We start from the raw sequence: 24,462 nt of genomic DNA, 5'->3' as shown, positions 1-24,462 counted from the left end.
TATTGACGGTGCCGGAGGTTGTCAGGCATCTTTAAGCTTTGCGGTCATGGATACGCCGATGCTGACCCTCACCGCGTTGCTACTTCTGCAAATGATCACAGGTGAGATGTTTTTCATTTGTTGGGGTTGGGATGGGTCAGAAAAGGACTTTCCCACGCCATCCTTCATTCATGCATGTTGGCCCGAGTGCATGCGGTCGGATGGGTTGTTCTTTATGAAAAACAGCAAATGATCACTGATGCGAATTATGATGCGATTTAAGGTCAAGATTGACAGGGAGGCACGTTTGAATTTCTGCACCACAGTAGGTTTAATGCAGGGGTGGGCAAACTTTTTGGCTCGGGGGCCGCATTGACTTTTAAAATTTGACAGAAGGGCCAGGTCAGCACGAGCTATGGTACATTAAAAAAAAACTGCATTTGTTGACAGTCCATATCAAACATCAACAAAACAAAAGCATAAAAGTACGGTATTAATATACTTTTTTTAAATGACAAAAGTGTTGTTGATGACCTATTTTAGCCTGTGCATCGCTGCAGATGGGTTGTGATCAGACCAGTAGAAGTAGAGCGATACAGAGGTACTAGGTGGTGGAAAAGATTGCCCCGCCCCCACCCCCGTGTTCTGCAACTTCAAGTCAATGCGCCACCTAGCGGTGAAATGCCTGTCATTACAAGTCCAATTGAAATGAATGCAATCATTCACATCGAACCTTAATTGTGGACCAACCTTCGGCGGGCCGGATTAAAAAGACCAACGGGCCGGATTCGGCCCGCGGGCCGTAGTTTGCCCACCACTGGTTTAATGTTTGAGTTGGAGACACCCTTTTTCGTTTGGTCGACCGAGTCAACACTCGCGACACACCTTTTCCAATTTGTTGTGCTCGTTTTAAAACAAAGGCTGCGTTTCGTCAAGACGCTGCATTTACTTGTCAGAAGTCAGCACGACTTGATTGATGAAGGAAACGAATCGGCATGTGCTGCACATGAAATGTCAACATTTCTTTTTTTTTTTCATCTTTAGATTGCGGAGGGCAACCAGGTGAGTAGCAGCCTCGCTTCTTCCCTTCCTTCCAACCGACTTTGCTTCCTCTCTCCACCGTTACTTGCCTTACTTGCTGCCTTTTGCACTCCCTCCCTTTCTTCCTCCCGACCTCCTTTTTATCCTTCCTCAATTTTTCCCTGAGTACTTTCCTTCCTTCTCCCTCCAATTCTTTTCTTTCCTTCGCCCTTCATTTATTTCTTCAAAAAATATGTCCAGGAAAATTAAATTCAAACATTTTGTTTTGGATTTTTTTGGTCATTTAGATGGTGCATGATGTATTTACGGGGTGAATGTTACAGCTTTGTGACCCACATCAATATGTGTGTGTGTTTTCAGCGTGCGGTCAAGCCCCTCTCAACAATGGCAATCCGGGGGCCACCCCAGGTGCGTGGCCCTGGCAGGTCAGCCTGCACGGGTCTGGGGGCCACTTCTGCTCGGGGTTGCTCATTACCGACGAGTGGGTGCTGTCAGCCGCGCACTGCTTGAGCACGTGAGACACACACACACGCACACGCACATGAAACCCAACCCCAAATTAGTGTGGGACTTTTCGTGAGTTTCAATTCGCCAAAAGTGGCCTCAGTAGAGCCACAAGGTACAATTTGATGCTAATGACAAAACAATTCAAATCAATTAAAAAACCAAAAACCAAACAGAGATCATGGTGTGTGCGCGTGCGTGTGTGTGCGTGTGTGTTTGCAGAGCTGGAACTGTGACAGCGTTTGTGGGGCGTCACAGCCAGACGGGCTCAAACCCGAACGAGCAAACCCGCAGTGTCAGTCTCATCATCTTCCATCCTGCCTACAACTCGATCACCTTTGACAACGATGTGGCGCTGGCGAAGCTTTCCTCACCCGTGACCTCCACAAACTACATCGGGCCCATCTGCCTTGCCGCCAGCGGAAGCACCTTCTTCGACGGAACCCAGAGCTGGTTCACCGGATGGTGGGACGTCACCTCGGGAGGTCATTCTGAACTACTAATTGTTTGGTTTTTTTCGGTTTACTCAAAGAAATACCTTAACTGCAAATTGTATTTGATGTTTACAAAATCAAGTGAGCGTCTTTCAAGATTATTATCTTTTCTTCAATGCTTCAAAATTACATTGAACTAATTGAATACCGACTTATTCGAGAAATCTGTTATGATTTCGCAGATCCAAATTTCAAAATGTAGCGTCTTGTATCGCACCCCCCATTTGGAAATGCGTATGGAATCGTCTCATCTGAAAAATGCACACTCGGTGTAAATCTATTTGATGTTGCTGATGATTTTAATTTCATCAAGTCCAACAGTTTGGGCTTTGGAGAGCCTTTACGCATGAGTAAACATGACAAAATATTGATCGGAACTTTGTTAGGGATTTCCTCTGCCTCTTTTTCTTGCACTGAATTACACGGCATGTTTTCCAAAACAAGCCGCCAGGTATGTTGTGGCACAATGTGGAACCACACAAAAGCTGCGCGACTCGAAATTCTGACTTGCCCGTGTACTCGGCTGTAAAATCCCATAGAGGAAAAACAATTGCTTCAAAATACTTTCGATGTTGGGGGAGGAGCTTGTTTGTTAGTAACATACTGTTGCTGTTGTTGTGCGCAGTTCCTCCACCGCCCTCCGGAAACCTGACAGAGGTGCAGGCCTCCGTTGTCGGAAACCGCCAGTGCGATTGCGACCGCACGCAGATCACGATCACAGACAACATGATTTGTGCTGGCCTGACGGCTGGAGGAGAGGACGCCTGTCAGGTGACTTCGTGTTTTTCATTCTGTTCATGACACAAAAAAAGGAAGACGAGTAAAGTACAGCAGCGGTGCCCAAACCTTTTTGCCCCACGGACCGGTTTGATGTCAGACAATGTTTTCAGGGATTTTCTAAACATAATAATAAACAAGAATCATGACACAAAGAACGTTGTTGTCTTTTGCCCAATGTGATCAAAAATAGAATAATTGAATGTTGAATGCAAACCTCGTCATTTTATGATCTCCTACTATGATCTTCCAGGAAGTTCCGCTTCACGAGATGGCGTCATGACATAGCGTACTGGTTGGCTCGGGTTAATGGGAATTGAAAAACCACACCTAAAAACCTTTGGGGTATTCAAATCTGGCAGTGCAAACAAGTTTTTTGTCACGGTTTCAGTCAAGGTCAGCGGGAGCCACTCAAAAGTGTCTTTGCGCTATTTTTTTAATAAACATGACAAAATGGTGACTATTCACATCAAATTTCTCCCCCCCCCCCCCCATTTGTGCCTGTCACTGATGTCTCAACAAGTTCCAGTGGATCCACTAACAAGGTGACCATGATGTTCCACAGGGTGATGGTGGCGGTCCCCTGGTGAGCAAGCAAGGGTCCACGTGGGTCCTGAGTGGGTTGCTGAGTTTCGGATTTGACTGCGCCAATCCGAACATTCCTGGCGTCTACACGCGGGTGTCGCGTTACCAGGCTTGGATCAGCAGCCACACGGCCAACAGCAACAGCTTGCCAGGCTTTGTCAGCTTCATGTCCATGGGCACTGATCCAGACTTGCAGTTTAGCTGTAACGCTAACCTGCCCCTCCCCAGCGACATCCCGCGTATCACCCACACTGATTCGCACAGCACCCACACTGTTCCGCACATCACCCACACTGTTCCGCACATCACCCACACTGTTCCGCACATCACCCACACTGTTCCGCACATCACCCACACCGGTCTGCACAGCACCCACACTGGTCCGTACAGCACCCACACTGATTCGCACAGCACCCACACCGGTCCGCACAGCACCCACACTGGTCCGTACAGCACCCACACTGTTCCGCACAGCACCCACACCAGTCCGCACAGCACCCACACTGGTCCGTACAGCACCCACACTGTTCCGCACAGCACCCACACCAGTCCGCACAGCACCCACACTGGTCCGTACAGCACCCACACTGATTCGCACAGCACCCACACCAGTCCGCACAGCACCCACACTGATCCGCACAGCAGCACGACGCCAACCAGTGCTTGCCCCGTCCTCACATGTCCCACCTGCTCTTGCACTTCCCCAATCACCATTTGGTCCAGCAGCAGCAGCAGCAGCAGCACTGGCCCGCAACCAAATGGTGAGCCGCAGGCTTTCTTTCTGCCAACTTGCCTTTCTTCTGGGCTTTGAGCTCAAGCGTTTGCCCACGTTCCCCCTCACGTGTGTGTGTTTTCAGTGTGCGGGGTGGCCCCGCTCAACAATCGCATTGTGGGAGGGGTGACGGCCTCCCCTGGTGCTTGGCCCTGGCAGGTGAGCCTGCACATTCAAGGCTCGCACATCTGCGGCGCGACACTCATCAACAACATGTGGCTGCTGTCGGCCGCACACTGCTTTTTCAGGTACACATACACGTACAGACACAAGAATTGCTCAGTACTACCACTGCTTTTTTCCCCATTTCCACACACAGAATAAATATTTTGAATCTTGAGCAATAACACAAATTAACCATATAAACATCAGCAACAATGCAAATTGATGAAGAGAATAAGAAGTCTTGGCGTGTGTGTGTGTGTGCGCGCATGTGTGCAGTGATTTACTCGTGACAGCATTTCTGGGTCGTCAGAGCCAGCTGGGTTTCAATCCTAACCAGGTCATCCGCTTTGTGGTGGAAACCATCATCCATCCTGCCTACAACCCGCTCACCTTTGACAACGATGTGGCGCTGTTGAAGCTTTCCTCGCCCGTGCCCTTCAACGACTTCATCAGGCCCATCTGCCTGGCCGCCAGCGGAAGCACCTTCTTCACCGGAACCGAGAGCTGGGTCAGCGGCTGGGGGAACATCGGGTCAGGAGGTCAGTCAGCGCTTCGAGTTGGGCTCGATGTTTTACTCACGACAAGTCACTTTAATAATTCATTGAAAACTGAACATTGTCTGTGATGTTTAGAAAAAGAAGTGGCTATTTTGCAGACTTTAATTTTGTTTGATCCTTTCAAAATCCAAAATACAAGTACCGGTATAATAGATTTTTTCTGAAGACATGAATGATCTTTATTTCAAAAGGTACGCTAGGTTTGTTGAAACTGTCGTCAAGGTTTACAGGAAACATTGACTGTGACCCACAGGTGCATGACGTTAGCTGGCACGTGAATGAAATATAACATATAAAAGCTCTGTTGAGAATTGTTTTCGGGCTACTCCCAAAACATGTTACCTGGACTTTCCTCTGGATGAAAAATACACTTTTGACTTTTCTGAAGCGTCTACACCCTAAAAAGGGGGGGGGGGGGGGGTCTGCTGAAAAATTGACAATGCAACGGGGACACTGTACGCCCAACTTGCCTGTTCGTGACACACTTTTGGTGTTGCTGTTTGTGTGCAGTTCCTCTACCGCCACCACAGAACCTGATGGAAATTCAGGTTCCTGTGGTCGGGAACCACCAATGTGATTGCTACTATGGCGGAGGAGTCATCACCGACAACATGATTTGTGCCGGGCTGAGTGAGGGTGGAAAGGACGCCTGTCAGGTGACAAACAAATTCACGTGCACATATAGTATCAGGAATGCATCAGGAAAAACCGAAAGGAAACCGTTGTACAGATTGTAAGGTTGGGTCACCATTTGTATTACCGGTGAGAGCTGGAGCAGCAGAAAAAAGAAGAAGAAAAAAGTTAAACATATGTCATTTGAGCAAGGCAAAGCCACCACCACCATCCAGGAAATGGCTTGACTGATGAGTCAAAGATAAAGCAGGAAAGAATTTCCGACATGCCCGTGAGAAGATTTCAATTGAGGACAGTGGCATTCAAGCACTTTTTCATCCTCGTGTATAATACCTCAGCGAATGCTTCCAAAAATTATGAAACAGTCTACGATCCAACCAGATGACTCACTTAATTGATTAATTAGTGTCTGTCAACGTCACTCAAGCATTCGACTCATACGAAGGCCTTGCCGTTCCACAGGGTGATTCTGGCGGTCCCATGATGAGCAAGCAAGGATCTGTGTGGGTGCTGAGCGGGCTCGTCAGCTTTGGGATAGGTTGTGCTTTGCCAAAGTTTCCGTTCGTTTACACGCGGGTGTCCAGGTACGAGGAATGGATCAGGAGCCACACGAGCGACGGCAACTTGCCAGGCTTCGTCAGTTTCACCTCCCCGGGCATTGACCCAGACCTGTCTTTTAATTGTCCCACCACCACGTCGTCCACCTCACCCACAGGATTCACATCTCCTGACACCTCCACCCCCTACACCACCTTAACCTTTCCCAACCCCACCCCCAGCACCTCCAGCTTCACCTCCACCAGCAGCCCAACCCATTCTGGGATCTCCTGAAAAGAGGTGGTCACAACACAACAGAGCTCTTCTTCACCGCAAGCACGACGCCACTTCGCAAAAAAGCTAAATAAAAGACACCTGTCATAAAAGATGAAAATGGATCTTCTAAATTGGGATTCATAACAAAAGATAATCAAGAAAGTAATTCATAATAGCAGGTTAGGTAAATATTGTCATTGTAGATTGAAAAAGCAAGAATGTGTTCATGACATTGACTGTATTTATGAAATTTGTAGCGCCACTTTCCTGTGTGCCCAGACTCTTATGGACACCCTGTAGAACACACAATAAAATGACTTTTAAAACTAAAAGAAAACCAAATCAAGAAAAATGTCTCGCGGCTATAAAAGTCCCCATCAATAATGCGGTTGTACTAGTTCAGCGCAAAGAATGAAATTCAACCCAACGGTGCTTCAAGTCATATTTAGGTCTATCAATCCTTGAATCAATTTCAAGACAAGCCATGGTGTCTCGGTCTCAACACTAGGTGGCACTCATGTCATGGTGTTCATGACTGACAGAAAAAAGTAAAAAAGACATGAAGAACTCTGGATGTTGAATGAATACTAAATAATGTTGTATTCTGACTGTTGAGCTGTCAATAAAATGACCAAAGAAAGCAATCCATGCCTGTTTGCTGAGAAATTACGCAGAACAAACGCAAATGTCCCGTACAGCATTGGTCCCCAAACTCTTTAGTGACATGAACCAGTTGAGACAAGTACAGGCTCTTCGTGGAGTGGCCGCCATTTTTGTCATTGCTCTTAAATTCCCAGTTTTAAAGTTTTAAAGCAGTAGTACTGAGCTCAAGGATAGTTATATAGTAATGAAACACTTTATTCACAAATATTTTAATTCAAAGGTCAAACGAACGTAAAATAATATTAAATAACACAAAGAAGTACTAATAAATGGACCAATCCGCAATCATATGATTTTTAAATTTGTGCCTACCTATGGTGTTAGCATCATTGCTACATTCAAATGTTACTGATCGAAAGACTGATTGCTGCTTTCCGGGTTGGTAATTCTCGCTGTTACTCGGAGACAAGACGTCACTCACAGTCACTTGAAGCAGTTTCAGCAGCCCGCGAGTGAACTTGATGTTGTGATTGTCACGTGTGCTCAGCATGCATTTGGCCTCATTTCAGCTTGAGCAAACCCACCATCTATTGTTTTTTTCCAGTACTACAAAAGAGGTGGCTTTTACCGCGTTGCCAGTTCTGTTTCTTCGTCATGTCCCCAGTGTAATGTCTTCAGACACTTTTCATATAACTTCAGTTTTTTTGTCGTCGGGCTAACTGAATATCTCTGTGTGTTTACTGATTGTAAAAAGCGCAGTGAAGCGAGAGGCGGCCCAGCTCGCATTCTGCATCCACCAGCCTTCCATGCGATTGCGTCAGCCACACTGACGGAGGCAGACGAGAGCAAACAGGGTCACATTAGTGTACAGTACTTCTTCTTCTTCGCAGACACCAAGCTAGCTAGCCAAGACAGCTTGTTAGATCTTTGGCCGCACATGACTTGATATTGACTGTAACAAAGTTACTCCAGCCTTCTAACAATTAAAAAGATTTAAAACATTTATGGGCAATAGGATTGATGAAAGAAAACTTTCATTAGTAGTAATAATCTCTTTTGGGATAGGAGGGACTTTTCTCGGAAAATAGATTCCTTTCCGAGGGAAAGGCGTATTACCGTAAAAGGTTTCAAATTTGACCTATGACCTATGAGCTCAGATCATGAAACATCCATTTATTCATTCATTCATTTTCTGATGCGCTTTATCCTCACAAGAGTCCAGGGCGTGCTGGAGCCTATCCCAGCCATCTTTGGGCAGTAGGCGGGGGACACCCTGAACCAGTTGCCAGCCTATCGCAGGGCACACAGAGACGAACAACCATCCACGCTCACACTCACACTAACACTCACACCTTGGGACAATTTTGAGTGTTCAATCAGCCTGCCATGCATGTTTTTGGAATGTGGGAGGAAACTGGAGTACCCGGAGAAAACCCACGCAGGCCCGGGGAGAACATGCAAATTGAACCCGGTACCTCTGCACTGTGAGGTCGACGCGCTAACCACTGGACCACCGGGCCGCTATATGAAGGTATAATTAGGTAAAATTGAAAATTTGGGGGCCACAAGTTCACATATTAGCAATGAGTAGCCTTTAAAAATAAGCAAGCGGTTCTGTCGTAAGTGCTGCGGATGTTCCTTACGGTGAAATATTGTTGTGATTGTCGAGGCAAATTGTCACGATTGTTCTGTTTTTGTTCTGCTTCTCATAAAGCCTCACACCTGTTGGTCATCATGTCATTAGTTCTTTTCTTTTGAAAGGACTGCCTTGGCGCCCACTCGGGGTCGGATTGTCGTGTTCCTCTTGTGTTGTTTTGTTTCTATCACAGTTTTTGTTAGTTGTTACTTTAGTTTCTTGTGGTTTTCAGGACTTTTGTTTTTTATTGTATTTTTTTTTATTGTACTCCTGGAAGTATTTTTGGGGGTTTAATATAGTTTGGCTCCAAAATGTGCCCTTATTGCCATGAACTTCAGCACATATCCATGGTTGTGTATGTTGTCAATCATCTTTTTTTTTTAATATATTTTATCGTATTTAAGTGGAACGTGCGGGCTTCCCTGCGCGACCTTGAACCGTACCAAAATAGCTTCCCTCTCAGTTACAAAAAGGCTGCCGCTGATTTTCAGATTGTGACTATTTAAATTTCCCTTCCACTCATGTATAGTACACAGTCTCGATTTTATTTATATATTTATTTATGAGCCCGGGGGGGGGGGGGGGGGGCTATGTATTTTCATGAGAAATTTCAATGGAACTTGTATTATGAGGTTTGTATCGAAAATATTCCCTATGAATGGCAAATGTTTGAATGTAAATTGGTTCAGGGATTCTGACAAGTTGGGTGACAATATGGCGCCCGTGCGTGGTATGAACTGGACTTTACTTGTGTGCACAGAGACAGAGGCAAAACATTCGGATGCCATGTCAACTAGCTCTCAAGATGCTGGAGGATTGCGCCCCACCGTGGTCCTATCTATTACACTGAGGAAGAGTTACTGCGCATGTTGAACAAGCTTCAATGGATAAAAAAATAAATCACAAAAAACAAACGACCGAGCCTTCTGAAATAACTCCTCACTCGGAAAGCTCCTTTCTCATGAATATTTTAATACTTTTTTGTCTTGAAAGTTCAAGTGTGAAGTAAACTTGAACTACCATATTCTGAGTAATACTAAAAGTATTTTAAGCATACTTCTGTTGTTTCTTGATGCAACCCACCCAAGGTTCATAATTATGAATAGAAATATAAAAATAGCAACGCGCTTCACAAAAAAAAACAAAACGCTTTTGTTCGGCAATCTCCGACGAGTACGTCATTTACACAATGCCGAGTCACCAGTCAGTCATTGTAATCCATTGTTGATTGTCCTCTTAAGTAAGTATTCTTTGCCATTTTTATCAAGTGATTTGGAAAAATGCCTTGGCGCTGGGTGGTGATGCACTCTTCACATTCAGGCAAACAGCTATTCGAGTGGCCAAAAAAAAGTTAGGTTACGTAAATGGACCAGAAAATTGGCTGTCGTTGATGGAAACATTCGAATCAAAGTACGAAACGTGTACATCTTGAGATGACGTCATACTTTGGGGTTTGTCGCTCGTCAGTATCTCACTTCAGGAAAATTATTTCTTTCTCAAATTTCATCCATCCATTTTCCGAATCGCTTCATCCTCACTAGAGTCGCGGGGGGTGCTGGAGCCTATCCCAGCCGTATCTGGGCAGTAGGCGGGGGACACCCTGAACTGGTTGCCAGCCAATCGCAGGGCACACAGAGACGAACAACCCTCCACGCTCACACTGACACCTAGGGACAATTTGGAGTGTTCAATCAGCCTGCCATGGATGTTTTTGGAATGTGGGAGGAAACCGGAGTACCTGGAGAGAACCCACGCAAGCTCGGGGAGAACATGCAAACTCCACACAGGGAGACCGGAGCTGGAATTTAAACCGGTACCTCTGCACTGTGAGGTTGACGCGCTAACCACTGGCTCACCAGGCCAATTTTTTTTTCATATTTTAATTTATTTTGTTTAATTACTTCTGACACAAAAATATTGAGTTTGGGATTTCCTAAAATTACTTCAATACTCTTAACCTTTAAGGAAAATAATGCGGTGTTTTGCATCATTGATGTCAGATTATCTGTGTGAGTGAGAAAAAAAAAAAGTGTCATCAAGGATTCCATCGATATTAAAGTTTCCACACCTGGGCAAAGGCAACATGAAAGGAAAACATGACGATAAGGAAGTACCGCCACTGCTGGAGGATGATTGACAAGGAGGGTAAGTTTATGTGAAAAGGTTTTTCCTGCAGCTGGATGCCACATCACTCACGTAGGCAAGGTGAACACAACGTCTTTCAAAAGATGAAGGGGGGGCGGACCAGCAATGTCATTCTTCAAGTTTTTCTCAAAGGCAAAACTTGCAAGTTGAAGACAATGGGAAATGTCATTGCTTGTTTGCTTGCTGAACCACCACGTCTTCTCTATCTGTCTGGACTAGACGTCGCAGAAGGATTTCTGGGCGTGGCCAGGGGAAAAGTGCATCAGGTGAAGGACGTGTTGTGCCTTTGTGTGTGGGCGTGTCATTTTTATATATATATTTTAAGGTGGTTGAGGTTGGGCTAAGCCATCTTTGCACTTGGAAGTGATGGACGAGCTCACGTTGACGAACGCAATGCTGCTACTGCTGCTGGTCACAGGTCAGACATTTACTCATCTATGTATATAATTTTTTTGTAAGAAAAGGACATTTCCAGCGGCCCGGTAGCCGAGCGGTTAGCGCGTCGGCCTCACAGTCGAGAGGTGCAGGATTCGATTCCGGCTTGGGCTTTCCTGGGTGGAGTTTGCATGTTCTCCCCGGCCTGCGTGGGTTTTCTCCAGGTCCTCCGGTTTCCTCCCACATTCCAAAAACATCCATGGCAGGCTGATTGAACACTCCAAATTGTCCCTAGGTGTCAGTGTGAGCGTGGAGGGTTGTTCGTCTCTGTGTGCCCTGCGATTGGCTGGCAACCAGTTCAGGGTGTCCCCCGCCTACTGCCCAGATACGGCTGGGATAGGCTCCAGCACCCCCCGCGACCCTAGTGAGGATGAAGCGATTCGGAAAATGGATGGATGGATGAAGGACAATTTCCATGCAAGCGTTTTAAAACAATCGTTTCCATTTGATCTTTTTTTTTTGCTTCCCCCCTCCGTGGATTCGACATTGTAGAATTGTGCAGTTAAGGATAGTCCAGAAATTGCTCCACAATCGTCCACCCTTTCTTTTTGGATGACTTCTGAATAACCGAATTTGGAACATTTATGCATAGAGATGGTGGCGTGGTGCCTTCCCGTGTGGACTTTGCATGTTTGCCAGAGTAACCGGAGAAAACCCACACAGTAGAATCTTCAAAATCCTCATCAAAATTTGGCGCCATCCAAACAAATCTGCTTCAGCTAACAAAGGAATTTGGCCAAAATCGGCCTCTTCTCAGCCAAATGGCCGACTTCCTGTTTAAATTCACAGATGGGTCCTGAAGGCTTTTTCCATGTGTCCGGTCATGGTAAACCTGTTCACAGAAAATCTCATGTTGATCTGTCAAATTGATGTACTGAAGGAATTCTGCCAAAATAGGCCATTTCGGGGATGGGTCCTGAAGACTTTTTTTGGGGTGTTTCCTGTCATGATAGAGTAGTATCTGGGTAAGATTTTTTTTTTTTATGGCTAAAATGGCAGACATGGGTTCTTGTCACCTTTTTGTGCGTCCTCCCATGATGGACAAGTCCCCCCATTTTTCGTATGGATCAGCCTAAAGTGGTTTCAGGAGTTGAATTCACTCAGGGATGCTAACGAAGGAACTTGGTGAATTTGGCTGCTTCTAACCAAAAATGGCCAACTTCCTGTTCAAATTCAGACTGTCATGATAGGCATGCCTAGCCAATTTGGTGTGGATCGGTCAAACTGAAATCAGGCTGGCGGGGTTTTTTCTTAACTTTTGGGGCTGAGAAAATATAGCCAAAAATCAACTTCCAACCAAAACGACTCTTTGTACACCGTATCAACATAGACATACCCTGTATAGAAGGATTTGACCATAGTGGACCTTGATAGCTCCTGCTCTAAAATTCCCATTCTCGTGATATGGGAGTTTTCAAAAAGTTATTTCATTATTAGAGTCAAGAATGAGTGAAATTATCCACTGCATTTGGAATCATTCACTCATTCCTGACTCTTTAATTATTATCACAGGATTTTTTTTACAGAGAAGACCATATATGGTTGTTAACAACAAGGTTAGAATGATCAATTACCGGTACTCCATAATCACGCGATGGGGATTTTTTTTTCTTTTCTGAGCTTCCTGTTTCTTTACAAGCTGTGCAACCTTGCCAAGCCCCAAGGGGCCCACACGACAAACATTTGTTGTCACTGTCAAGTTTCTGAAAAACGGCACCATCAAAACCAGTCAGACAACAACCGGGAAACTAAAATGATAAAACAAGACAACAACTTGACGAACCGCAGGTTGCACATTTTTTTTCCTCCTTCCGCTTACCTTAAATATATTTAATTTTCATCTTCTATCTTCTTGATTCTTAACATAGCTTTCATTTGAGTGTTTCATGTACAATAATCAACAATGTGCAATCTGTTCCAAACTAAAACGAAATCCGAAGTTCAAAAATGTAAATATTTGTCTAATACAAAAAAATAAATAAAAAATAGGCTGACAGATTGTTTTCCGTAACGGTTGTGTAGCACTGTTGAAGGGACAAGTGATTGATGACTGAATAATTAGCATGTACCGGTACTGCTTACGAATTGTCAACATGCTGGAATGACAACTGGAATTTTTCTTTTTGTCTTTATGTTCAGAATGTGCAGCGCAACCAGATGGTGAGTTGCAGCCTTCCTTCCTTCCTTGCCTTCATGTGCCGAATCATTTCATGCTTTTGCTGTAGCGTACTTTTACAGTGTAGCAGCGCGCGCAATTTTTCCTGCGTTCAATAACTACGCGATGGCTGCCTCCAGCTAATTTTGATTGATATCACTCAACACAGCGTAAAACTCCAGCTACCTCCGGCAGTGGCTAAAAGAATTTACCTGGCTCAGGCATACTCTTATGATGCCAAAACCACTGTGCCCAAACACAGCAGGTAATGGCTGCCTCCCTTGTGAGACAGCCATCAACCAACTACAGGATGGACACATCGACAAGATATGAGGTGACAGCTATTCACCAAGCAGCAGACGAGTAGGAGAAGTCTTTAAAAAGATGGTAGCACCTAAAAAACACTCAGACGAAACTGATCAGTGACGTGTGGTGAGGTTCAAGGCAGGTGAGGCACTGACTTTGTCAGTCATGTTGAAGTTGTTCCTGAGATACAAGGGTTCAAAAGGTGGCCATGCCCCTTTTTAAAATTAAAATATCATGGGCCATAGCACCCAAACCACTGCTTACATTGAACTGAAATTTGAAATTTACTGCCGTGCCGTCACTATCAACAAGTTTCGCAAGTTTCATTAAAATCAAATCAGCTTGGTTACATTTTTCTGACTTTTTTTTTTTAAGTCACTTGGCATAAAATGACCCTAAACTAGTGGTTGTCAAATTTTGACACGAAGCAGCAACTAAAAATACTTGGCCTTCCAAGTAGCACCAACTTGACCAACATTAAAAACACTGGACTGTAGTGTGCCCAAGTGTTCAGTAATAACAAGGAGGCTTTAATCTACAACAGTATATTTTATATTAATGTAAGCCACTAGTGCGCCCAAGTGTTCAGTAAGAACAAGAAGGAGGCTTTAATCTACAGCAGCATATTTTATATTAATGTAAGCCACTACTGAATCATTTGAAATTGTCTGCACATTACAAAAATCGGATGAAAATTAATGTATTGCACATAGAAAATCACTGGGGTGATCCATTTTATGAATACTTTTGATTCATTTCATCTACAAACGAGCTGGCTCCAAGTCTGTTCTCCCCCCCCAAAAAACATCGTCCGGGGGCTGGGATGTTAGCCCACTTCTCAGCTCATGTGTCTTTGTGTGTGTTTTCAGTGTGCGGGCGGGCCGTGCTTAACAACCGCATTGTGGGGGGTCAGGAAGCTTCCCAGGGTGACTGGCCCTGGCAGGCCAGCCTGCAGATTGATACGGGAAAATACTTCTGCGGGGCGTCGCTCATCAACAGTGAGTGGCTGCTGTCGGCCGCACACTGCTTCATCAGGTAGTTCAAATCTCTCACACCCTAAAGTAGGTCTTTTGCAATTTGTGGTCTCTTGACAAAGGATGCCCTCATAATGCGGATTCCAACGAACGCTGACAAAACTACCCCAAAATCCCATTGGAATAAAAAAAAAAAAAAAAGTTGACTGAGAGTGTAACGTCATCATGAATTCATATTTTTTAGGGGAAAAAAACTGAGAATGTTATGAGAATAAGGGAAGCCAAAATTGAAGGAGTCAAGAAAATACTTTGAATGGGAACATAAAAAAATTGGTGAAATTTGCAAAGTAAGAAACTGCCCCCCCCCATTTTTATACTTTGTTTTAAGGCTGCAAATCTCATCACTAATATTTTCTCACATTTCTCTCATTTAAACACTCAAAATTCAAACCTCAGCAACAAAAATAAGGATACAGTACTATTGTTATTGTTGCTGTTATTGTACTCATTTCATTATGATTTTTATTATTATTAATATAATTTTATGATGGAAAAAAAGTCCTCAAAAACACCACAGCATAGCTGCAGCAGAATGGCATCCGAGGCCATTGGTGCAAAAATGACCCGCAGTGGCCATGAGCAGCATTGAGATGATGATGATGTCACAACAATCTGATTCGCTGCTTTTCTAAATATATCAATTATAACCAATATATATATTTCCTCGCTGGCATTGATACAATTCTAACAGTGACAAAGCTAACATACAATAATGTGAAGAGAGAAAGCGCTGAGGCACAATGATCTCACATTTTGCCCTATGGTCATCGGTATAATTTAGAAAGACAAAAGTTCAAATGCTAACATGTTAAGAGTTGATATGGTAACATGTAGCAAGATAGCAACGTGAATAGAGAACGCGCTTGGACAACGTGAACATTTTACATTCAGTCCGTTGTTAAGCAAATATTTTCAAACTGAATCACTCCAATGCTAACACGCTAACGGTGTGCTAAAACATATCAGGATGGCAATGTGAGAATGCATCCCATAATACTGTCATTGTATGTGTGTGTGTGTGTGTGTGTGTGTGTGTGTGTGTGTGTGTGTGTGTGTGTGTGTGTACAGAAACATACCTATGACGGCGGTTTTGGGTCTTCAGAGCCTGGAGGGTCCAAATCCGAACAATGTAAGCCGCAGCATTGTCGAGGTCATCTATCACCCCGACTACAACTCAATCAGCTACGACAATGATGTGGCCCTGGTGAGGCTGTCCTCGCCTGTACCCTTCAATGACTTCATTGGGCCCGTCTGCCTGGCCGCCAAAGGAAGCACCTTCTTCACCGGAATAGAGAGCTGGGTCACCGGCTGGGGGAAAATCGGCGAAGGAGGTCAGTCCACCAGTGCCGTGCAATCATGGAAAAAAATAATAAGCACCCTTATCGAATTCAAAATGTAGTATATATTGACCTAATGAAAAAAACAATATAGATTTAAACCAGGGGTTGGCAACCCAAAATGTTGAAAGAGCCATATTGGACCAAAAATCTAAAAACAAATAAAAGCCTTATGATGAAAGCAACACGTGCCGTATGTATCTATATTAGCTATATTAGTTCACTATCAAAATGACTAAGTTCGCTACAAATACACAATGAGCCTTCATGATTATATGTTTTTCCCCCCTGCAGTGCGTTCTGTAGAGCGGGGGTGCCCAACCTTTTCTGACCTAAGAGCTCCTTTTCGATCAACCCGTTCCCGCACAAGCGCGCACTTACACACCGACGTCATAATGAGCAACAGCTATAACGGCGGCTAAGATGAACGAGTCATGGGACGCACTTTTGCAGCGTGTTAACTATCGTACCTCACGTGTACCGTTTAAAAAATGCTTCTCTCGGGGCTCCAGATTCCTATTCTCGCCAGTACCCTCGGCGAATTGAACACGAAACGCCGTTTTTTTTTTTTTACAACAGCCACCTGGCTAGCATCCCACCTTGCTAATAGAAACGTGTGTCGCAGGCTATGACGCAAATCTTCGTTGACAGAAATGTTGAAATGTAATATTTATCCCACACATTTTGACAGTATTGGATATTGTTAGGAATGTTTGTGTCGTGTTTTTCCTCCTACAGAAATCATATTAAAAAAATATAGATATTTTTCCATTTTGAAACATTTTTGAAAAAGCTCCAGGGAGCCAGTAGAGTGGCGCTAAAGAGCCGCGGGTTGCCGGTGTTCATAATAAAACCGGTACAGTATATTAGCTTTGTTGAAATTTTTAAATTGTACATGAAGTCTTAGGTCCTTGAAAAATCGAACACATTTGTCTTGACTCCGAATTGTCTTTGACGTACAATACATTTCATTGATTTTACTTTTTGGAAAACGCTTGTGCAGTGGTCACATGACACAAAAGGAAAGAACTGTGGGGTGGAAATGAACACTTATGTCTCATGAGGTAATGAAAGGTATGAGGTGAAATGAATTGAATTCCATGACAATTGTCTTGAGAAATGCCTTAATAATAGGCATGAATGTTTGCAATTCTAAAAATTCCAACACAATAGTTCACCACCCTTCATTTAGGCCTTTCACGATTAGGTTTCGGTAGTAGAATGGTGAGCATGTCGGCGATGCGGGGTTTGAATCCGCCCCTGGCCTACCTGTGTGGGGTTTGCATGTTTTCCCTGTGCTTGTGTGGGTTTTCTCCGGGTACTCCGGTTTACTCCCACATTCCAAAAGCATGCATGGCAGGTGAATGGAACGCTCTAAATTGTCCCTAGGTGTAAATGTGAGCGCGAATGTTTGTTAGTCTATGTGTGCCCTGGGATTGGCTGGCAACCATGTCAGTTCCTAGAACTGAACCCCACTGAAAAGCTGTGGAGTGGGCTAAAGACGAGAGGATCCAGGTTGCTGTATGATTTCGAGATAGGGCCCACTTTCTGTATATACTGTATATCTTGGTGTAATGTAATTTAGAAAACAACTGAATCTATTAAAAGCTAAAAAAACATTTTAAACAGGGGTGCCAATCATTTGAAAGGCCAGTCTAATCTCGTTTGACTCCATATTGTCTTTTATGTTTTCAAATGGTACTACTCCTTTTATGGCACGGTGACAGTTGTCGTGGTGGTGGTTGTTGTGCTTACAGTTCCTCTACCGAGCCCAAAGAACCTGATGGAAGTGAAGGTTCCCGTGGTGGGGAATCGCCAGTGCGGGTGTGACTTCAAATCGCTGAGAAAAATCACAGACAACATGATTTGTGCGGGTCTGAGGGAGGGAGGAAAGGACGCCTGTCAGGTGACTTGTTGGCATTACGTTTTTGGGTGACAGCGCCATTCATACGGAAGGGAAACATTGGGGATTTTGAAGCAGAATTGGCAGACCACACAACCGCTTCTTAGGAATCAAATTCCTTGAAACTGGTTTTCAGAAAGAGACAGTTTTTGATTCATGTTGTGATGACCTTCATAAAAGACATCTTGGCACCACAACCCATGAATTTGTCTTTTGACGCAAATTATAAAAAAAATTACCCCAGAAACAGAAAATCTTTTTTTTTTTCAGATTCGACCCAATGCATCAATGGACCTGGATTTGATTTGACATCATTTGTTGTTGACCACTTTTCAAGATGCACTATGGTTTCAGCTAACAAGGTGACCGCGGTGCTCCACAGGGTGATTCTGGCAGTCCAATGGTGACCAAGCAAGATTCCAAATGGATCCAGAGTGGGGTGGTGAGCTTCGGACAAGGTTGCGCCAGGCCAAAGTTACCAGGGGTCTACGCACGGGTGTCGCAGTACCAGGATTGGATCAGCAACCATACTGGCAACGATAACTTGCCAGGGTTCGTCACCTTCACGTCCCCGGGAACTGACCCAGACCTGGAGGTTAGCTGTGACGACGCGATGCCGACCACTTCGACCGGGACGCCCATCGGTCCCGGCATGCCCCCACGTGAGCAGCGTCACACACCACAATGTTTACGCAATATAAGTATTACGTTTGTGGAAAAGTGAAAATTGTCTCGGGGGTGGGGGGGAAAAATAGTACGCTGGCTTAAACCTAAATTCTCAATTGCCGTGTACCAAAGGACCTTGACTTTGTTGGAAACTGTTACTGATATGTTAAAAAAAATAGTGCCTAAGAACTGTCAATATTCTTCCCATGTTTTATGCAGCGGTGTTGTGCGGGTTCGCCCCACTGAATGAGCGCCAATCGGGTTCCGGGTCGGCGTCTGTCACGGCGGGCGACTGGCCCTGGCTGGCCCGTCTGTATTGGAACGGAACTTACGCGTGTAGCGGCACGTTGGTGGCGCAGGACACCGTGCTTACCAGTGCAGAGTGCATCGCACGGTAAGGCGACAAATCAGCATATTGTCAAAGGTCCCAATGAGACAAAGGAGACATCTGAAACAGGCTGGACAGAGGTTCTATGAGACCCGACTGACACACCCTTCTGCTAAGTTATCGGTTGCTCTCTGCCAGTGGTGTCTTCATGCTTCCATGAATAGGTGTGGACTTCCTCAAATTGTGTGTAGAATCAGTCAAGAAAGCTTCCTGCACCTACATCTGGGTCTTGCTGTTTTGCATGGTTAACTGTTCACGTGGGCTCACCACCTGTGGGAGGGGCTAAAGCGACCTGGGAGGTGGCAGAAGGCTGTCTGCTCTCCAGCTACAAGAGTTGACTCGAGAGTTGGTGTGCAATGTCCAGAGTTTATGACTAGATATAGTTGGGGCTGCATGTATTGGACACTCGGGTAAAGATGTGTGGTTTGATGGATCTGATGGTGTGGGAGGATAACGGTCCAACCTGGCAGACCTAAGTGTAGTGTGAAGGCCTGCTGGGAATTTCTGGCCGAGTCCTCTGTCAGAAGGAGTTTCAACTCCCACCTCTGACAACTTCACTACAGTCTTGTCGTATGCTTGAGATGGGCTTGTGCTTTGCAGGTCCAGCACAGTGTCCAACTGGACTGTCCTCCTGGGTCCCATGAATCAGAGTGACTCCAACAGTTCTGAGACGGTGGTGGGAGTGATCGCTATTAGAACCAGTGCACGGTCAGGTCCGAATGTGGCGGTCTTGCAACTGGCATACTGGCCGCAGCTGTCAAACTTCATCTGGCCAATCTGCATCGACAATGGCCAGATCTTCACCACTGGCTTCATCTGCTGGGCTGTCGGATGGAGTGCGAGCCAAGGAGGAGGCATGTGCACGACTTGAAATTATCTTTGAATCGGTTCGATTACAAGTATGCGTCATGCCATCACCCCCTTGCATTTTTTTTCAGTCATTCTTTTTCCTGTTTCGAACTTTAGTGGCGCAGTCCTTGAAGGAGGTCCCGACATCACTGCAGGACTGTGGGAATGTGTCGTCCGCTGAAAACATTTGTATCAATCATCTGCCACTGGACCAGGTGACCGTTACTGCTTCTGCCACTTTCACATTGCACATCTATACTGGCTTGTCAACACTTCTGACTCATTTTGTAAGGTACAATACAGAATTGGTAAGACTGTGACTTCCTATCTTGTGACTTGCATCCATGCAGGGAAACTTTAGCGGGCCGTTGATGTGCCAGCTCGGGGGCTTTTGGTATCAGGTGGCGGTGCTGAAGCCCACCAACCATACAGTACAAAACGATCAACTGACTGTCTTGCCCAGACTCAGTGGCTTCAGCAACTTCCTGATGACGGAGGTGGGGGAGGTGTTGTCCCCCACCAACTCCAGCTCAGCGATGCCTCCCCTCCTCAGCCAGCTCCTGGTGTTCGGCACGGGCTTGCAAGTTGTCCTACTGATCCTGTGCCACTGAATGAAACGGCAATTGGTCCCTGCCAAGTGTCCCAGCCGCAATGTGAATTCCAGTTTAACTACTTAGATGATTTATGCGAATACCAAGCAAGCTTATGAATTCCTTTTTCTCTCAGCATTAATTTATATATTAATTTAAACTTGCACAGAAATAATGGCGGGGTCGGGGGGATTGTCTTTCTTGACAGAAAATGTGAAAATAAGTGCCTCACCTTGATAATTATTTTTGAAAGATTTTGTGAAAACATTTATTTGGTTTTATGTTTTATGCTGTTTTGTTTTTTTATGTTGAGAGGGAAGAAATGTCATGTGCTGTTGCACACATTTGACAATAAAGTTATATTCAATTCAAAATTCAATTAGTTATGTGCGGCCCAGTGGTTGACAGTTTAGCATGTTGGCTTCACAGTGCAGAGGTGCAGGGTTCAATTCTGGTTCCATCTCCCCTGTGCCTGTGTGGGTTTTCTCCCACATTGCCCAACCCAAAACACTTCTTTTTGTTTTTACATCACAGCTAGGATCGAGTCACACAACCAAATACACATCAAGAATTATTTGTGTTAGATTAGGTGATGCTGCTAATATTTGTCTCCAGTGGGCCCATCAAACTCTTTGAAAGTCTTTTGTGTTTAAGGTCTGTACGAATAAACTTCACTAGAATATAGTCAAAGAAAAAAAATGTCACATTTATTAACATTGTACAGTTGAATGTCAAGTGTAAAAAAATAAAAACCTTTAAATGAGTCAAACGTGTTCAAAGGGTCAAAGAAAACAAACTCAATGGCACCCTCGTGAGGACGCCAGCGAGACTTCCTGAGTTTAGCAAATCCAGACGAAGATGACGTGTTTTGCTCTTCAGTCCATGTCAGCTAAAACGTCCTTTGCACTGTTGAGTTGGAAACATTCGTCGAACAACAGTGTTGAGTCCCATTGTGTTGAATGATGTTCTGGAAAACGTCCGCCGTATTTGGAGTGTGGTGCGCAACTACTTGATGCGGATCTCGAAACACAGACAGTTGCACGACTCGCACTCCGGGGGCTGACACGTGCACGCGCAGTCCCACCTGGAACACTGCAAACACTGCAAACACAAACGTCAGGCACCATCAAAATGTTATCAGAACAAATTCATAATCATTATTGGTGCATGAAAGGGTTAATATTTTGGGACACCTAGGACCCCAGTTTGAGAAGCACAGGGGCACAGAGGTGCACAAAGCATCATGAATGCCACCCGAAGATAATTTGTCGATTGGGGTGACAGATGGAACTTTTTCCACATCCTCATTCCACATGGCCGCAAATCCACCCTCCCATCCTCCAGCCACTGCACGCCCCCCTGCAGATGTGAACAACATTTTGCGCGGACTCTCACCAAGGGCGGCGATGCGATGTCCCTCAGACACGAGCGCAGCGTAGGCGGCTGACAGTCGCACGACTGCGCGAGACGGAAGCAGCTATCCCAAACGGAGAAGCTGGGACAGCACGAGCCACATGTTGGCGGACAGCGCTCCTAAAACACAAAGCCGCAAGGTGTCGCTCGATTTACTAGCTGCTTAGTTTGTTTTGTTTGTTTGTGGGCACCCCCCACCCCCCCTCTCCACACACACCTTTAGGCAGAATCGTATCCAGAGGATGAGGGCCAGCAGCAACATGTAGAGCGTGACGCCGGCCATGATGATGGCAGGCAGGGGCACGGCCAAACCCAAAACAGGAACAACCTGAGCGGGAAGACCAAAAGATGTTCAGAGAGGCGTCGTGCAGACTTGCCATGGGCGCTATCAGTCTCACTTGATGGGACGTCATCATTTTGCTTTTTTTTTGCTTTTTACACGAGGATCCGTTTAGCACAAACATACATTATGATTTAGTTACTAATTTGGCCGGTAACTGTTCAACCGTTTTTTGATTAATGTGAAAATGGATTAGTTGTTAATTAATCAATTCATTGTTGCACCTCTAGTTTAATTTTTGCTTTCCAGTTCTTTCAAAGCACTTTGTAAACAGCTGTTTGAAAGGGACCGCTAGAATAAACTTATGATTGTCATTTCTTTTTCCTTACGCTCATTCTCTGCATGAAGGTCACATGTCCAGGTTCCCTGCAGTCACAAAACAAAACATCGTCATGATCATACGTCCTCCATTTTGGATTCCTCTGCTTACGTTTATAGTTGCACGTGATTGCTTGTGTGTCCTCTGATGTGAAATTAATTTTGGAGGGAAGTCTCCAGAGGTTTCTGGATTGTCATGGTTACCACTCTGAGCTACTGTCACTCGGCTACTTCAGCTCAGAAAAAAATAAGTTCACAGAAGTAGACAACTGCCACAAAAGACGATTCAAATAAACACAAATGCATCATCATATGTTTTTTGCTGTAAGTGGTGAGCCCATCTCCTGCATACCTGAGGATGGACACTCCAATCTGGGTTTGGGCCTTTCTGTGAGGAATTGACATGTCCCTCTGGTCGAGTGTGTTTTCTTTTATAACATTTTTGTTTCATTTAAGACTAACAAAGTGTCCACAAGTACAAATACTTGTTTGTCTAGATCACAGGTGTCAGACCCCTGTCACCCCTGTATCCTGACAGTGACTGGCAACCGCTCCATTATTTCCATCAAGTAATAGCTTTTAATTCTTGTGCTTGTCACTGACAAGCACAAGAACCGTCTGTGCTAATGACAACTTGTCACTAGCACAGAAGGTTAATTAAAAATACAAACTATGTAGGAAGTCAATAATACCTTTAAGGCCAAGTACGTGAAATTGTATTGATCATTAATAAATCGCGGATAGGGAGTGGTTCCCAATCCCAAGTAAATAATAACTTTAAGGCCAATTACGTGAAAATGTATTAATCAGTAATAAATCGTGGATAGGGAGTGGTTCCCAATCCCAAAGCCCCACGTGCTTACCTGATGTCAGGACCTTATCGAATAGTTGACGCTAAAGTTGAAGAAGAGCAAGCAGCTCCTTGTGGGCTGACGTCAGTCTCTTTTCCTCTTCGTCCTTGTGGCAAAGTCGTTGTCAAACCACAACATAATTCGCTTGGCCGCTATGACGTCAAACTACAACAAAATGGAGCGCAATCCATTGTTAACAAAACTCCAATTGATTCACTGAATCGTCTGCTTTTTTAAGCTTGGCAGGCGAAACTGAGCTTCATTGCCATTTTACTTAACAGACCCGCCTGTAGCTTCCTAAGAAAATAAAACGTCTGAAGGCAGAATGGAATGTTTGGCACTGGACGACAAAAAGGAGATAAATAGAAGAGCGTCGCCGTCGTGGGCTTTGCCTTTGCGTAGCCAACAATGGCGGCAATGGCGTTGCCTTGGAGACCGACGGCTCGCGAGAAGGCTCAAAAGCTGCGAAAGTCAAACACCGACATCAGGGTGTACAGTACAATGTGCGGTACTTGACTTGCTTGGCAAGGAGAGTCTAATAGCCATGCATATGTTACAAGGAGATTCAATTACGTGATATATTTCAAGGATGCTTTAGTGCAGGGGTGGGCAAACGTTTTGGCTCGGGGGCCACATTAATTTCTAAAATTTGACAGGTGTGCCGGGTCAGCACAAGATATGTTACATATAATAAACCGCATATGTTGACAGTCCATACCAAACAACAGAACAAAAGCATTAAAGTGTCAACATATATATATATATATATATATGTTTTAAATGAAAACAGTGAAACAACTATGGTAACAGTATGTCCCTTCCACGGTCATTAATCTCTCCCTCTTTCTTCGTCTCCTCCTCCCTCCCTGTGCTCTGCAATTTGAAGTAACTGCACTATCTGGTGTTGAAATTATGTTATTACAAGTCCAAATGAAATGAATGCATTCATTCACATCGGACCTTAATTGGTACCAACCTTCGGCGGGCCGGATTAAAAAGACTAATGGGCCGGATCCGGCCCGTGGGCCGTAGTATGCCCACCTCTGCTTTAGTGCATAGGTGTCAAACTCAGGTCCCTCGAGGGCCGCTGTCCTGCATGTTTTCCAAGTCTCCCTGTTGCAACACACCTGATTCGAATGATCAGATCATCAGCAAGCCCTGCAGAAGCCTGAC

At 44.8% G+C, this 24,462-nt stretch overlaps 3 protein-coding genes across 4 annotated transcripts; 2 read left to right on the top strand and 1 right to left on the bottom strand.

Moving 5' to 3' along the window:
- Positions 1-46: 46 nt before the first annotated feature.
- Positions 47-6,964, top strand: LOC147193010 (transmembrane protease serine 9-like). The gene is made up of 9 exons (XM_086132902.1): positions 47-101; positions 1,381-1,534; positions 1,747-2,009; positions 2,644-2,789; positions 3,361-4,141; positions 4,238-4,400; positions 4,594-4,856; positions 5,385-5,530; positions 5,970-6,964. The coding sequence occupies exons 1-9, from the start codon at positions 47-49 to the stop codon at positions 6,336-6,338; spliced, it is 2,340 nt and encodes a 779-aa protein (XP_085989028.1). The 3' UTR covers positions 6,339-6,964.
- A 3,691-nt stretch (positions 6,965-10,655) lies between these two features.
- On the top strand, positions 10,656-21,130 carry LOC147193009 (polyserase-2-like). The gene is made up of 9 exons (XM_086132901.1): positions 10,656-10,704; positions 14,470-14,635; positions 15,703-15,965; positions 17,729-17,877; positions 18,257-18,536; positions 18,760-18,934; positions 19,529-19,782; positions 19,895-20,069; positions 20,115-21,130. Exons 1-9 carry the CDS (start codon positions 10,656-10,658, stop codon positions 20,386-20,388), a joined length of 1,785 nt encoding a protein of 594 aa, XP_085989027.1. The 3' UTR covers positions 20,389-21,130.
- On the bottom strand, positions 21,050-23,697 carry LOC147193008 (uncharacterized). 2 transcript variants are annotated; one of them, XM_086132095.1, is made up of 5 exons: positions 23,302-23,697; positions 22,450-22,486; positions 21,998-22,108; positions 21,763-21,900; positions 21,050-21,468 (listed from the first exon to the last, which is right to left on the bottom strand). In XM_086132095.1, exons 2-5 carry the CDS (start codon positions 22,462-22,464, stop codon positions 21,373-21,375), a joined length of 360 nt encoding a protein of 119 aa, XP_085988221.1. In that variant the 5' UTR covers positions 22,465-22,486; positions 23,302-23,697; the 3' UTR covers positions 21,050-21,372. The 2 variants fall into 2 exon arrangements, with proteins under 2 accessions (XP_085988221.1, XP_085988222.1); XM_086132096.1 differs by lacking the exon at positions 23,302-23,697 and having other exon boundaries at positions 22,450-23,293.
- Between the last annotated feature and the right edge of the window lie 765 nt (positions 23,698-24,462).

Source organism: Hippocampus guttulatus, chromosome 16 (genome assembly GCF_054856545.1).
Source record: "Hippocampus guttulatus isolate MCC_2025c chromosome 16, RoL_Hgut_1.0, whole genome shotgun sequence".
In the NCBI taxonomy this organism is placed as follows: domain Eukaryota; kingdom Metazoa; phylum Chordata; class Actinopteri; order Syngnathiformes; family Syngnathidae; genus Hippocampus; species Hippocampus guttulatus.
This window is presented reverse-complemented; position numbering and strand designations above follow the sequence as displayed.